At 41.2% G+C, this 16310-nt stretch overlaps 1 protein-coding gene across 1 annotated transcript in view; it reads right to left on the minus strand.

Moving 5' to 3' along the window:
* The window catches only part of grid2 (glutamate receptor, ionotropic, delta 2), a gene marked incomplete at both ends in the record, with an annotated part of 420090 nt that overhangs the window by 82044 nt on the left and 321736 nt on the right, over positions 1-16310 (minus strand). Inside the window, 3 exons of the mRNA XM_079221919.1 lie at positions 3093-3405; positions 7396-7593; positions 13313-13414. Coding sequence (XP_079078045.1) covers positions 3093-3405; positions 7396-7593; positions 13313-13414 — 613 coding nt within the window. The remainder of the gene's footprint in view (positions 1-3092; positions 3406-7395; positions 7594-13312; positions 13415-16310) is intronic.

Here is a 16310-nt window from a genome sequence, read left to right on the forward strand (position 1 = left end):
AGCTTTTGAGTAAAGTGTTCTCCCACAGTATTGTTTATTGCTCTTAAGTACATAAATCATTGTTCTGATTAAGTGTACTGTATATCCAATGTATATATTATATTATACCCTTTATCTGATATTTGCTTGTAAAGTTTGCATCGTATACATTTCTCCAGTTCAGCTTATTTTTGCAATGATTGAAGGTAAGCAATCAAAGCCTTTGGCCAATATTAATATTGTCTCAACATCACTAAACTGAGGTTATTATATGTGCATGTGGGAGTAGTGACTTGTAATCTAGTTTTCTGTATTCCTGCCGCACATCTTTCAGCTAATCCTCAAAACAACGGATACATTTCCTTCTGTCAAAGTTGCTCTTTGAGGTTTTCTTGTGTTTGAGGAGACACAGCATTAATGTAGAATAATAAAACCAAATCACAGGACTTCTAGAAGGCCTTTGATGTAGCAGTTAAGAAAGCAGCATTTGTCAGATGCACTCCCATTGTGTCTCCCTTACCCCTCTTACTCCCTCTCTTGTGTTTCTCACTCTCCTTGAGACCAATTAGACATAGTTTATGGCGTATAGATATTTTCCCCACTGTTCCCATTCCCTCTTTTGCTTCCTCTTTGTGTCTCTCCCTCTATTGGCTCTTGTGCGTGCACCCACGCACGGCAGACGTGAATGTGATGAGGTCACAGTGACCTTGACCTTTGACCTCCAAAATCCAGGTCCGGTCCAGTTGAACGTTTGTGTTAAATCCCCTCACGCCGTGTCTGAGTTATCCCATTCATGAGAATGAGACTGAAGGACGGACAGACAACCCCAAAACATGCCTCCGTGGCTGTTGCCGGCACAGCGGCATAAAGAAAAGGAAGGGAGGGGAGAATGGGAGGAAGAAGGAGACGGAGCGATGACTGGAGAATAAAAGAAGAGAAGGGACGAAAGGACAAGAAACAGGATATAAAAGGGTGAACAATTTTAATATAAGAAAGGGAAGTGGAGAGCAAGAAATGGTAAAATAAGAATAGAGGAATAATTTAAAAAAGGAGGGGTTAAGCGGAATCAGCACAATCAATGCACACCTCCCCTCTTTCCCCTCTTTCCCCTCTATCTTGCTCTCACAGTCAAAGTGACACAGCCAAAAGCTAAATTCTGGCCTCATGTTAAACTACTCACTCCCAACAGTCATCTCCAGCTCCCTCCGGCTGCGGGTTTGTGTGTGGGTCATCTGAATCAATGTTCCCTAAGGGTAATAATTCAGAGTGAAGCACAATGGTCTGGAACTCAAGGGAGGTGCTGCATGAATAATCACATATATGCATGTCTGTGTGTTTTTAAGTCACCGACTTTGTCAACTTTTTTTTTTAATGACTAATTTGTCAATCAAGATATCATTGTATTATGAAATTAATATGTTTAGTTAACATGAAGAGAAGAACTCTGCTTTAAAAGCAGGTTGCTGCGACGTAAGCAAACCACATTTCTGGTGACTTTTAAACGAGTGAAGGTCAGCCCACTTGGCCCTGCGGCAGGCGGGAGTTCATGCTCAGTTAATTCTCTGAGAGATATTTCGGGCTCGCCAAATCAGAAAGGAATTACCGGTGGCCAAAGCACAAAGCTCTTCTCGCATTAACATGAAGCACCTGACGCCACACACAAAAACTGGACACACACATTCTTAAAGAATGCAAGGTCTTCTCTCTCACTCTCTACTCTCTACTATCTAATGATGCCATGGCTAAAGTGTTAATTACGGCTAAAGAGAGAAACGATTGTGAATATCAAACAGCAATTAGCATGTGTCGTCATCATCATCATCATCATCATCATCATCATCATCATCATCATCATCATCATTACCCCTACTAGCTGCAGCGCAAGATGGAGGATTATTTACCAAACGGTGGAATGCTCATCATTTGCTTATTCAGGGCCTGAAATGTTTCACAAGAAGCTTTCAAAAAAAATAACCAATTCATCCTAAAAAATGTACTTCTGCGGGTCCTGGAACATGATAGTGAGAGTGCTCGTTGCGAAATAGCAGTTATTATTTTATTACGTATTTGCAAACCACACATAGCCAATGAATAAGACAGTATTTAGTGTCTCTGTCATTCTAAAGTCAATGGAGATACAAACGAAACACACAAACCGGTTGGAGAACAGACAAAATGCACATTTGTGTGATCTTATTTTTTCCCTGCTCCCCATTGCCCTCTCCTCTCCCCGTCATGGCTCTGTTCCTGCACTGATGGAATTTAAATCCTTCCCTGGGTGTCAATTGTCTGATCTCACACCTGAGCACAGCCCGGCAGATTCTGGAAAATCTTTTGGGTAGAAAACCTAGGATGAGGTCATTATCCCCCTATTAATCCATGTGGAACAAAACCTCTCCTCCCTTTTGTTCTAATTTGACTATTGTGCTCAAACAAGAAAAGGTCAATCCACACTTATGACACCCAAAGGACAGCTATTATCAGATGTTTGACATTAAATTGCTTCCGCAATAACACTTGTTTCTTCTCTGCTTCCCCTCCTTCCTATTATCTCTCCATCTTTTACCTTTGAGATGAACCCTGCAAATACGGTTTGTCGCTGAAGTTCATATCCCCGCGGCAACATATTAAACAACAACCCTAGTGTGCAACTTCTGGTTGCCAGCTGGGGTGAGACTAATAAACTATGAAAGAATATACAAATAATTCTGGGAACCCCTGAATTGTAGGAATTGACTTACTCCATTAAAAGGCTAGAAAAGAACGAACAGCTTGAACAGGGTGCCCGCCAGCGGGTAAAAGCCAACCACAGATTCACTCTGGAGCTTTGTCCACTTGCTGATTAGCTTTTTCAGCACTGTGTGGTAGCTTCCACTTGGGTGTGTGCTTGCAATCTGGCGTTTGTATAGCGGTTGATGGATAGAGGTCATACGTGATGATTGAGAGGGATTCTTTTTTTCTACATTGTGTATTAGGAAAAGCATACTAATTCTGCCTGTACAGGTCTTCTCACGTAGGTAATCGTATAGTAAGTAAACACGATCTTGTTTTGCCAAAAGAGTTGTTGAGAAAACATACTTGCAGCATGAATTATGTCCCATTTCTTCCCTTACCTTGTTGCACAAAGGAGCCGTACACGAACCACATGGAGTTGTACAGCGTTGTCGAGGACACGGAGCCCATGGGGAGCCGGGGCGGGTTGAGCCAGTTGAGCAAGTACACCAGGATGCCGACGAGGAGCACGGTTCCCGCGATGCACGCCCACAGTGACAGGTCGAAGGGCGCCAGGCAGGCGAACATGTCGACGGTGCGCTCGGCCTTGCGCAGCAGAACGCCCACAGAATAATCCATGTAGCGCGTGGTGAAGTCCACGACGCTCTCTCGCTCTGACGTGATGGTCAGGGCGGACAGTCCCACATCGGCTCGCTGCAAGAACAGAGAAGTTTCAAGTGTCAACACTGTGAAAATGTGTAGGTGAGGATCACCCTCCGAAAAAGGGACTTAAGAGTATGCACACAGTAATAGGTAAGTGCCTCAAGTTCTGCCTCTGTTTCTTCCCATTACCCTAAAAGATTGATGCATGCACAGTGTGCAAAGACATTTCACTGCTATCTACCAAACATCTCAGCTGATGATCGATAAACCAAATTAGTTTTTTTTTCCGGGAAATAAGTTTCGTCAACAATATTTCTAGTTTTTCTTTGATAGCAAATGCAAAAACGTTATTATGTCACATTTCTGAATTCAGAATAAGTTGTCTTTTCACACTTGCCTACAGACAAGCGCTTGGGAGATAAAGAAATAGAAGCAAACACTATCTGTGCTCGACTCTCAGGAAGTTTTTGTGATTGTGTAACCATTAAAATAAATTCAATTTAGGTATTGATGGGAAATTATGTTGTGAAAGCATTAACTCTGTCAAATTTGATAACGGTAATAACCATGTTGATGCTTTTATTCAATTAAGCAATGGAAATTTGATCATTAATTCAATAATTTAGCCTTACAGAGGCTGACAATGATTTTCAAAGTATGTTAAAGGTGCATTAGACGGCATTCAGAGCCTGAAACAACTATTTGCCGTGTAAAAATATAGTTAAGTAGCATCTATCGGAGCAGAAAATGAAGTCGCTCTCTCTGCCTCTGTGTTGTTAGCCGAGGCGGCCGCTCATGCTTTTAGCGCATGGTTGTGTAGGTAAGCATCCCGCTTACTCTCATATACGATATACAGCTTTGCCGTCCCGACCAACACCGTCATACCGGAAGCATAACCACCCTCTAACACCAATGCCTCAAATAATGACATTTGGTTAGTGCTTCTTAAATTCAAACTGCGACGCTCCATGTCAACTTGTCAACTTTATGTCGCCACCTTATGTATTACTTTTAAATCTTGTGTGTTCCTTTAGTAGTGAATGGATATTGAAGATAAAACTAGGGTCAGAAAGTAAAGGGTTACCCATAAAAAGCTCACGTTTGGATATTTGTTTAATATTTCTCTGTTTTGCCTCTGTACTGTGCACAAGTAGGCACTGTCTCGTAAGCCCCATGTAATACCCAGCACGGACTGCACATCTTTAGACGTGCTTGTTAATCATGCATTGATTCAAAGCCTTTCTCATTATTTGGAAAGCTTGGAATTGGAGACAGCAAATGAGTGCTTTAATTATTTACATGTAAAGACTTTAATTTGAAAAAACTGTCAGTGAATATGTCTGCCAAGAAAAATAGGCTGAGCTCAGCTTAAATGCAGAAACAATAATGGCTAATTAAAATGTTTTCAGTCCCCAGTGTTTGTCTACCAGCTGTAGACATCTGCTTGTAACACAACAAGGATTTAAGATGCTGTTGTGAGTGTGCACATTCGTGTTTGAACATTAATGGCAAGTATATATATATATGTATTATGAACTTGTTAGATAATGGGATTTTATTCACTAGAAACAGCTGACTGCAACTAGTAAGGGGATTTTGCACACTTGCATGCTTACAATATCCATATCCCCACACCCACGCACACACAAAACAAGCACACATTTTTAATCCACTGTAGGCAAAAAAATATATAAAATCTGCTAATTTCACAGTTGGGTGAGGAAACGAAAAGCTTTTTTGCAGAAATTGTCACTTAAACTGCATGAGAAGAATATTCGGAGAAGACCTGCAGGATGCCTTTTGGTTGAGACAACACAACGATATGCATGCAAATATGCAAGTGTGTGTTTGTGTTTATGAATAGAGATGAATTACCCTGGTGACTGCTGCGGTCAGTCAACATGACAATTCAAACTTCCAGAATGCACTCTGGGTAATAATTATCTGGTATAATTAGGTTTTTGGAGAGATAAACCTTGTTGCTGACAGATGGGGGAAACAAAATGTTCAGTTTATTTACAGCCGGTGCTTGTCTCTTCTCACATAAATATTCACACGTTCATGTGCTTGAAGCATTTCTCTATCATATTGTGAGTTGTTGTATTGTCGTATACAAGGTCAAGGGAAGGAGAACACAGTGTTGGAAAAACATATTGAAGCATGACATACAGCAGAAAGAAGATAATGAAGGACAACTTCTGAGAAAACTGCTGATAATAAAAAAGAAACATCCTTGACCTACGGAGTACGAACCAAATACGTAGAAGCTTAGCGCGATTCCAGGAGAACATCAAATGAGATTGCACACACGTATATACACAGTCGGTAATGGTAATTAAAGACCAGCTGGGTCTTTATTGTATGCAAATGTAAGAGGGTTGTTGGATGATATCCCACTGCTGCCATTATAGTTATATATTTCCTATTGTTTAAGTAGTGGCTGAAAGTGAGATTAACCTGTGCGCTCTTCTGTTAAAGGTATCTCGGGACACAACAGCATTTTGGTTACACAATTTATCTTGTTGCATCGACCTCTATCGGCTTTAACTCTGCGCTTTGCGAACGTATTTCTTTAATCTTGCCTCTACTTAATCATGTTTTAAAAGGACAAAAGACCCCATCCTTGTCATTACTGTGCCGTCCTTGTTGCATCCCACTTTAGCAGTCCATAAATTATTTTGATGGAAAAAAGAATGTCGTGACTGTGAGAAACTGAGGTGAGCTCAAGTCTTATCGTTGGTGGGCCCCCACTAGACAGCACTCACTGAATGTTTTAAGGAACCAAGGCCCCAGACGGACAGTGAAGGTCTGAGTAACCATGAGCTATTCAGTGCATGCAGATGTTTCCATGTGTTTGCTTCGAGTGTGTTTCTGTGGCTAAATGAAACAAGCTTCGTCTTTTTTGCAGCAAAAAATAAGAAATGAGCACGATGGCAACAACAATCTTGCATCTGCTAAGAGCTTTTTAACTTCTCAGAGAGATATTGATCAGCAGTCCTTGTTGATTGATTGCGTATTAAAGATGAAAGATGAAAATCTGAATTATGGTCATCACTCAGAATGGACAAATCTGTAAAGTTCCTTTTTCTTTCATTCCTTTTTTCTGCTGCGTCATTTCTTTCTGGGGTGAACAGTCCACGATAAATTGAGGGATTACAATACACATATTCAGTATTTTGTCAAAAGAACGTAAAATATGCAGTAACCTGCTGTTTGGTAATGGCTACTAGAACAGCTGAACGGACAGACACACGAAAGACAACTTATATAATAATTGGTAGAACAAAAGATTGATCCGCTAATTTGTTCCACAGCAGTGATATTTGTAAAGTCTGTGTGACCAGAGTCAAATTCCATGTGTGTGTATACACACATGGACACACACACACCTGTTTGCCATGGTGGCTATGATAAGGTTAAAGTAATTATCTTACAGTTGTGCCAATCAAACCGCAGACCTCTCCATCGGCGTGAGATCCCCATTTTACAGCTTTCCAGTCTCTGGAGAAACATCATTGCCACTTTTCGACTCCTCACTGAGGCGGTTCAAGTGTCTGCCAGAATTTATGCATCAAACACTTGAAGACACCTGAAGCTAGTCAAATCATTAGAAAGCTGCACTGTTTTTTTTTGTTTTTTTTTACCAATATGCAATATGACATCTCTGAGTGTCTAAATTTCTCGCTCCAATTTAAAGAAGTTAAAGTCAGCCCTACAGTAGCCTAATGCAATATTTGCTTTTGAAGTGACAGGATTTCTAGTGGGAGTGTTATGATGGGACTCCAGACTGTGCAGGCTCAACCTGAAGGAAGCTATAGTCCTATTTAGCATAAGTGATGCCGATGGCATGTGTCTGCTCGCATGCCTTCTTCTCCTCCTTGTGTATTCTTATAGTGACTGTGCATAAATAAGCAACAAACTCCCATTTCCATATTCTTTCTGCGGGCTAAATCCGCATTTAAACCGACCCGTGTCATTGTTCTCCAATGTTCAATCTTATTGTGCGTGTTGGTGCATGCATGTGACTTATTTTCTCCTTACCTTAAAGACCAATTCACCCATCATTCCGTTCCACTGACCGTCAGGCTGCAAGCTGCCATATTTGTGGTCGGGAGCGACGTAGATCTCGTATTTAAAGCCCAGGTAACTGGAGAGAGCGTCCAGGACGTCAATGGAGAAGCCCTGGTACTTTTTCGGCTTTCCCAGAACATTCTCTGACACCATTACAAACGGCTCCTCCTGTAAAGCAAAGATCAATCAGTGTGTCAGCAAGTCGGTCAAGCAGCCAATCAATGCGCCAGTCATTCAAGCATTAAATCACCTAATTACTCAACTACCACAAATGCTCATCTAAAAGTTTGGGGGAATGTCTGACCAACATTATAAAGACAGTACAAAGCGATCACGTTCAACACATTCTTATTCACTGGCGTAATTCTTTATATGTTTACAACCATCAGTACACGGCTACAAAGATCAAACAATAAGTTGACATCTTTAAAAACAGCTTGCATGGTTGAACACATGTACAACCACTAACGAAACCAACGGCTTTTAATGTTATAAGACCTGTACGTTTTACATTCCTTTTACCTTTTCACTGACACATTGCTGCACTTGAAAGCCCCCGACTCTCAATATGCATTACCATCGTATGTATTTGGTTGAACATGGGATTTGCATGAAAAAAAAAAAGAGTTCTGACCAGGAATAATTCTGCCTTCTGTTCTTGAGAAGGCAATCTGGAAATGTACAAACACAGATGTGACATGCTGTACTTTATATCTCTCAAAGTGTTAAAACTTTTAGCTCAGCGCTACCTTTTATATTTTATTTTATATTACAGGAGAAACACAACATACCCTCTCAATCTTGTTTTGGCTGAGCTCCCAAAGTTCCATACTCAGCTTTCTTTTTATTCACAGAGGGAACCACGCTTAATAATTTATTTAAATATAACCTATTTAACATTTTCAAGTGAATTAAAATGTTGGAAATCAATAAGCGCGCCATGCAATTCAGCAGATTTATTTTTTATTGGGTCATTTTAAAATGCGCTTGGGACGGCTGAACCTCTTGTTTGTCAATATCTTCATGGCATCTAAAGGGCAGCTTCCTGATGAGGTAAAATGACATCCAACGGCGCTGACATTTTAGGCAATTAAAGCAACACAGCACAAGGAGAAACAAGGTATTTCTCAACATAAAGAGCTACTTTTATTTACTGTACTTTGATTGAGTGCTTCACACAGGAGTTTTCTCTCTCCCTTTCTCCCTCGCCCCTCTTTTTCGCCCTTCTTTAATACATTCCTATTGATGAGTGAAATGTTTTAGGCCAATATGTCTCGCAGATTTATGAGGGCCTGCGTGTTATTGACTGGATACTGACTGCACATTAAGCACAGTCATACAGACACACATGCATGCAGACGATGCTGCGTATTACCTTGGCGGTTTCTAATCCTTGCTAGCTGCTGCTGTTCAATAACCCATTAGGCAGTAAGTGGACATGCATGCCAAGTCCCTCTCTCACCACAAGCATCCATCCATCAAGGCAGGAACACCCACGGACATACACACCCTTACATACTGAATAACCCCCGAGCACCGCCTGCTTCCCTATGCGGGTATAAACCCTTTCTAAACACACATGATTGTACAGGGGAACGATAACACAATTGATCACTTCAGAAGATAATTCCTTAAGGTAACAAATGACATACATTAAACACAGCTAGGGTGATATTTTTAGAATTTAATTGGTTCTGGTTAACACAGCCAGAATATAGATCTCAATGTTTACAAATCAACTGTGCAGTGGAAGAATATTACATTGGTAATATTTCTCCAGCTTAGAGTTTTATGACTTCATTCACCCTCTTCTTTATTGCACATTCTATTTCTGAAGTGCAGGACAACAGCATTCTAACAAGCTTGGTTGTCAATCAGTCAAGCGTGTTCCCTTAACCCCGCCTCCCAGCTCTCCGCCCAGCATCCGTGTCTGGCTCAATCACATAACCCGAAGAGGGAAAATAACCTCGGATTGGCTATTAGTGCATTTCACAATTTTTGATAATCTCATGATTTAATTAAGGACTATTCAAGTGTAATTGTTTTTTCGACCCAAATGGCATCATGTGACAGACCCAGACGTTGTAATTCCACAGATTGGCCAATATGTAAAATGTGGTTCAAGTCCTGGTCAAGAGAGTGTGTATGTGTGTACTAAGCAATTAAAGAAAAAATAAATGACAATTTAGCAACAATGACCCAAGAAGTAAATGGCTTTACAAAGTACCAAAAATAAGGTCTTATGTATCCCATTTGGTTTCACTTGATGATTGTAAACTAAGGTTGAAATTGAAAAAAACAGATAAGCCTCTCATTCCATTTTCTCTCTCTATGTTTTCCCAATAACTATTCAGTTGTTATTCATTGATTTCTTTCCAAGTAAACAGGCTCTGTGGTTTGCATGCAGTGAAAGCCCACCTGTTCATACTCCACACATGAATGCATAAACACGGGCCCACCGACACAAATGTGCTGGCTAAAGGTGGAACACAGAACCAAAGGCAGCGGCAGATCAATACGAGACAAGAAACAGTGCAATGCTGTGTAGGTGTGTGGGGTGTTGGAAAGTCTCATTATGGTCTCGGAGAAGGCATGTCCCTAGTGTCTCCAAGCCAACCCACGATTTTAGCTCAGCGCACTGTTCTTCAGCGAGGGCAAAGGTTGTTTGACACAGATGTCATCTCAAGTTGGATGACAGCTCCCTCCTTCACTTAGACATAAACTTCAACCGTTCCTACATGTTGGACTGTCTCTGGTCTTTCCCTTTGTCTTGAATCGGGTGAAACATGGTAGTTTTAATCTGAAGTAAAAGAAACAAGCCATGCAGTTACAAACAATGCCTTTATAATATATGTTTTGAATGAGTTTCTTAAGTTTTGACCTTCGAAAGGCAACGGCTCATGTTATCATCTCAACCCTTTTTATTCATTTAGCTTACAGGTTGGTCTCGCTTTGAGCTGCCAGCCTCAATCGATACTCAGTCAATGGCTTTCAGACTGAAATCTTGTCACGAAAAATCCCCTTCTGAGATGTAGTGTGGCTTTGTGACGCTAATCTGTCTCTCTCCCGTCTCTTCTCCCGCTCTCTGTTGTTATTTTGCATTCTCTTCCTTACCCCTGCCACTCACCAGCTGTGATACACACCATTTGGTATCTTTCCGCGTCCCAGCGTCCCCAGCTTTCCCCAAACATATGTCTGCGCACCTCTTCTCTTTCCATCCATCGCAGCTACAATACTTCCCACTTGTCATGCTTGCAATACTACCTCACATCCCTCCCTATCCGGTGATCCTTCTCTTCCATCTCCTCTTTCTCTTCCCGATATTGCTCCCATCTCTCATTCCCCTCATCCCTCCTCCTGTTTCCTTTCCTCTACTCTGGTTCCTTTGGTGCAAGTTCATCCCCTGTGTCCTCTCGACTGGAAGTACCACATGTGGTCGCAGGGCTGGGTGTTTTTGGAGACGTGATTGGGACAGGAAACGGCAATTGTACCACAAGTAATAGCATTTGAAGTGTCCTCTGAGGGAATGCTGGGCATGACAGTGTCATGTGGTGATTTGTAATGGTGAGCATATTCAAAAGACTCTGAGGATTTGTCTGTTAAATTAGTGTAAAACGTATTTTTAAAAGCCCTGCCAGCCTCTGCAAAAGATTAGATTTCACATTGTTGTAAAAGATAATTATCCCTCACTTTCAAGTTTGACACCGATGGTGGATATGAATAGAAAAAAAAAAAACAGACAGGCAGGGCAGTACTTATGATCATATATATATATATATATATATATATATATATATATATATATATATATATATATATATATATACATATACATATACATATACATATACATATGAACAATGAAGGCATACCCCACCCCATAACATCATTAAATCCAACTGTGTCGAAAACTATTGTATGTAAGCTTATCAATCATAATGGATCATCATATTCAATCATTCTAAATCATCACAACAGTTAAGCTCACTGTGCGCCTCATCCTCTTTCAAAGTAAACCTTATTGTTAATTCGGGGAAATACTGAGCATGCTTTCATAATGGAATTCATTAAAAACTCAAGTTAAAAAGGGACATCCTCTGCCTTTGGCTGCATTTTTGGGCTGCAGTATATATTCACAGCGTGCTACTCATAAATGTGGAGAAGAAGCGAAGAAATGTGAGTGCACCTCCAACAATTAAGGAGCAGAGAGTATTATAAATCCAAAATTTGCAAAAGATGAAAACGCAGTCGCTGAGGTAATTCAAACGGAATAGGGAACACATGCAAGTCAGTGAGTGGTAATTTAACAGCCGTCTGATTTTGCACCTTCAGAGTGGTACATCTAAAGAAAACCCACTTCCTGTCTGTTACACATCATTTTAATGAAACCGTTCAAAGTTACAAATTAAATTCCCGGTTTCAAAATATATATATTTTTTTCACACTTGACCAAAATATACACCACTAAGCCCCGTAGAGGACCTTGGACACACACACATATGCAGTGATGTAACCATTCCCTTGGTAACATCCATTTAATAATTCATACATTCCCAGCAAATCAATAGCATTGATTTGAAGTCATGGGCCCTAATAGTAGTATGATCTCAGCGTCAATTAACTAATCGATAACTATTCAACAGTGTGGAAGGTAGAATAGAAGATCCTTTTACAGGTTAATCTTTGTTTTTGTGTCCATGTGCGTGTTCCAACGTGCTTGTTTGTTTCTGCCCGCTACAGCGCAGGAGTCACTCTGCATGGTTTCTGTGAGACGACTGCACGTTACAGACAGAAAACAGTTATATCAGAGCAGAAAAAAGCCCAGGGCAACACGGAAACAATCTGTTCCAAAGGTCCCTTTAGAAACCTTTCACATCATGCACACACACACACACACACACACACACACACACACACACACACACACACACACACACACACACACACACACACACACACACACACACGCACACAGAATCAGGATTTGCCCTCTAACCATTCCCACGTCAAAAAAACAAAAAACAAGAACACAGTACATCTGGGCAGCACCCTGGACATTTGACGATATTTCTATCTATTTTGGTCTTTAGGTCATGGAATCAGTCATCTAGGGTAACACACATTTACACAACCAGGTATAGGAGGACAATAGATGTGCACATACGGGATACCTATAATGAGACATCAAAGTACACAATCCATATTATTTTCCTCTTTAAAGATGATGAAACCAAAGACCCGGGGAAAAAATACAATTTGGAAAGAAAAAAAAGGATAGCCACAAAGATGTCTAGCATTATCTCTTTCTTCTCTGCTTCTCACTTCAAAGACGGGATATGGAGAATTTACAGACGTGAATCTTTAAAGCACTCATGGGATGTACTCAAATCGATGCTGCAGGCGAGACAGAAAGAGCTGGAGTCTCACTTTCATCAAGTCTCCAATGTTCTCTATCATCTGGCTGTCAAATGTCAAAATGGAGGCCAATGAAATGATGATAGGTCGGCCCATTACGAAGCTCATCTTCTCACATTTTATTTGTGTTTCGCCTTCTCTGACTCTTTCCTCTCAACACTTTGTCCCATAAATGTTGGTCTGCCATTTTGCTTCCCCAACATCCTGTCCCTCTCTACGTCTCCGCAGAGACACAGTTGAATGATGGGCAGAAAAAATACACAAAAGGATGGGAATACAATAAAGCAAAAGGCGGAGGTCTGACACGCCAGCAGTAGTCACAACAGTCTTTGATTTTTTTTAGTGATCGGCTGGACACATTTCCTACAGAGAACACTGAAACAGGTCTTTTATTTTGTTAAGTATGGCCAATTTGAAATCACAGAAAAAAGAGACTTGCGCAAAGAAATGAAAACACAGGTCAGATACTCACCAGAACAGTCACGATCCGTAGCACCACTCCTCTCATGTTATTTTCCAATTTCCTGTCCGTTAGCGTGCCGTTCAAGCCATGAACTGGGTCCCATGTTGCCAGCTGCAATGAGAACACACACACAAACATACACGTTAGATTGCGGACATCGTGGACAGTGGGTGGAGCGGGTTTACCGAGCGCTACATGGCAGACAAGAGAAGAGGCAAACGCACCTCAAGCACACAATATGCAAACATTACAATGTCTTAATTGTGACCCAGACGGAATAGAACAGAATCAGAGGTGAAATGAAATGTTAACACACGGCAACAAATCACAGTAGCCTTGGAACTGTAAACACAAATATCTACTTAATACCTTTTGTCCTTTTTAAAAAGCCCCACTTTTGCTTTTCCTGAACACACCAAGGTGTGCCCCAGGTGCACACTATGCGCTGTATCTGTGGAAATTATGGTAATTTTATTCAAAGGCGCTTTATGAATCTGACCCAGACTTCTGTGTCTATCAAATAAACTTCCGCTCCTTTCCATCCGGACCACATTATTTAAGTCCCAAATCATATTTCCTTCATGTGCTGCCTTCTGCTTTCAATAAGTTATTGTTTCAAGATCGAGCTGCTTTCCCTGTTGGTAGAAGAGAGAGAGGAAAAAAAGAGTGGATTTAGCTTTCTGCTATCTGAAGACAAACGCACACCAGCACATGTGCGTACTGTGATACACACTAAATTGCATGGCTTGATTTGTGCTTGAAGAAAACACAATCACAGCAGAGAGGCAGAGGGCATGCTGCTGAGGGAAATATGGGATAATCCATTTCTCTAAAGCCTACTGTTACCGTTGGCTTTAAGTTACTGTTGCATGTGTTATTCTCTGACAATTCTGCTCAATTCCCTTTTGGGACTAATACCTACTGTGACACGTCTAGCAAAACTGCTTTCTCTTTTAGGCAGTTAGCGAACATTTCATATCATGTTTGAAGTATTGTTGACGGTGTAGAAAGCAACAAGTGAAGCCGCTCTTCTGCTAGGATGCCTTTGCTAGTCAGGAGCAGGATTTCTCCTTCGACACACCCAGAGTAGTCTTTCAGACATATTTTCAGCAACCTGTCCACCACTAAATTATATTGCTTTATTTTATATAAAGTTCTATTTTAACTGGCACTATTTTATGTATTTAATTCTCATTTTCCTTTTACTTGTGTGATTTTCTCTCTGTCTACATTCGTATTTAATCCGCACTGTGGAAGGGACCCCTATGATTTAAGAGCCAACCTGCCTTGTTATTGTGCATAAGATACTAAATACCTTAAAAGCAGTCTCAAAACCAGCATAGGCAAAACAACTGCTCCCCGCTCCCAAATCACAGGGCAATAACAAGTGTGAGCTTGAAGCCTCCCTACACACTCGCAGCTAAGTGCTTGGTGGTTCATCGAGTTGACTTTGGAGATTTTGGAGGTGGGGATGGCGTCTGTGTGTCCCGAGAGTTAACAATGCTCATGTTCACATCAGAACACACCAGTGTAGATGTGCAGTGCATGTAAAAGGTCAGGGTACGTATTACATGCTTCTGAAGACCCTGCACAGCCATCGTCCACCCACTAGATTAAACCTCTTCTCAGGAGGTTTACACAGCCTGTTTGATTGACACTTTCTGATTCCTTTTAGATTTATTGAACCAGTTGGGGGCGGAGATGCGACACATTTGTCTTTTTTTTTTTAGTACATCCAGTCCGGTGACCTCACACAATTCCCTATACAACTACACCCACCTTTAATGTGAGCAGAGGTCGGATCTGTGAAGCACTTGTGAGGGTGTGCAGGGAATTTAACTCTGCTGTATTCTTATCTTGTCTTAGTGAACTTATCATTCGAACATTTCAAATTCACCGATAGTCTTCTTGTCTGTCTGCATTTCTGTAACTCGCACACACTCAGCCAGGTAGATCATGTTCCATGTTATGCTTGTTTCAGCCTGGGAGGGGAGATGTGGAGCTAGAATCTGAAACTGGCTCCTCTCCCACACGTTCGAAATCTGCATCCGGTATTTTTGTTTTGTTCTCTATTTTATAACATGCAGAAAACAGACATTTGTAATATTTAGTTTCTCAGAAGATGAGCCAACGTAGCTTCATTCTATAACACAGAAGGAAAACAAACTACTGTTGTATTCTGCTCAGTACAAACCCATTGTTAAAGCAGTGTGTGAATGTGTGTGTGCACCCTTCTCGCGACTCACAAATGCCGGCAAACCCTTCCCATTTTTTAAGTGTACGTATGTGTGTGTGTGCAACATGCAAAAGATAGGAACAGGACACACATACAAAGTTACTATAACACTAAATATGCATGTTTCACCAGGTTGATACCCGATAAAAATAATATATCTGGCACTGTCAACGGACCTGCTCGTCATCCCACAGACTCTCCTTCACTTTTGCCCATCATCTTAAAAGTAAGATACAGGAACTTCTTAGGTATTGAGAAGTCTTTTTGCAGTATTTATTCATGAGCAATCTGTAACCTTCACAGTTCATTTACCACCACAAGACAACTTCACTGCTAACCTTTCGCTCTGCTCCAATCACCACACCTGTCTGCCGTCTCTGTCTTTCATCCTCAACCATACACACTCGCAACGCACACGCGCTAAGCACTGCCCCATTGAGAATAGATTACGAATTCTTAATGGCCCTGTACTTGTAGAGCGCTTTTCTAGTCTTCTGACCACTCAAAGCACTTTAACAGCCACCACTTGTCATCATTCACCCATTTACACCCATTCATACACTGATAACCATGCAAGGTGCCAGCTGCCCATCAGATCTGTCTTACCAGTCATACCCTTTCACACACCACAGGCAGGCACAGTGTGTTGCCCAAGGACACAACGACATGGACTAGTGGATCTTTTGATGGAAGGACGACCCGGCTCTACCACTGAGCCACTGTCGCCCATTCTACCGGTGCATTTACAGCGCGGCAACACTGGCAAGGTGG

Source organism: Taurulus bubalis (assembly GCF_910589615.1).
Source record: "Taurulus bubalis genome assembly, chromosome: 8".
NCBI classification, from domain to species: domain Eukaryota; kingdom Metazoa; phylum Chordata; class Actinopteri; order Perciformes; family Cottidae; genus Taurulus; species Taurulus bubalis.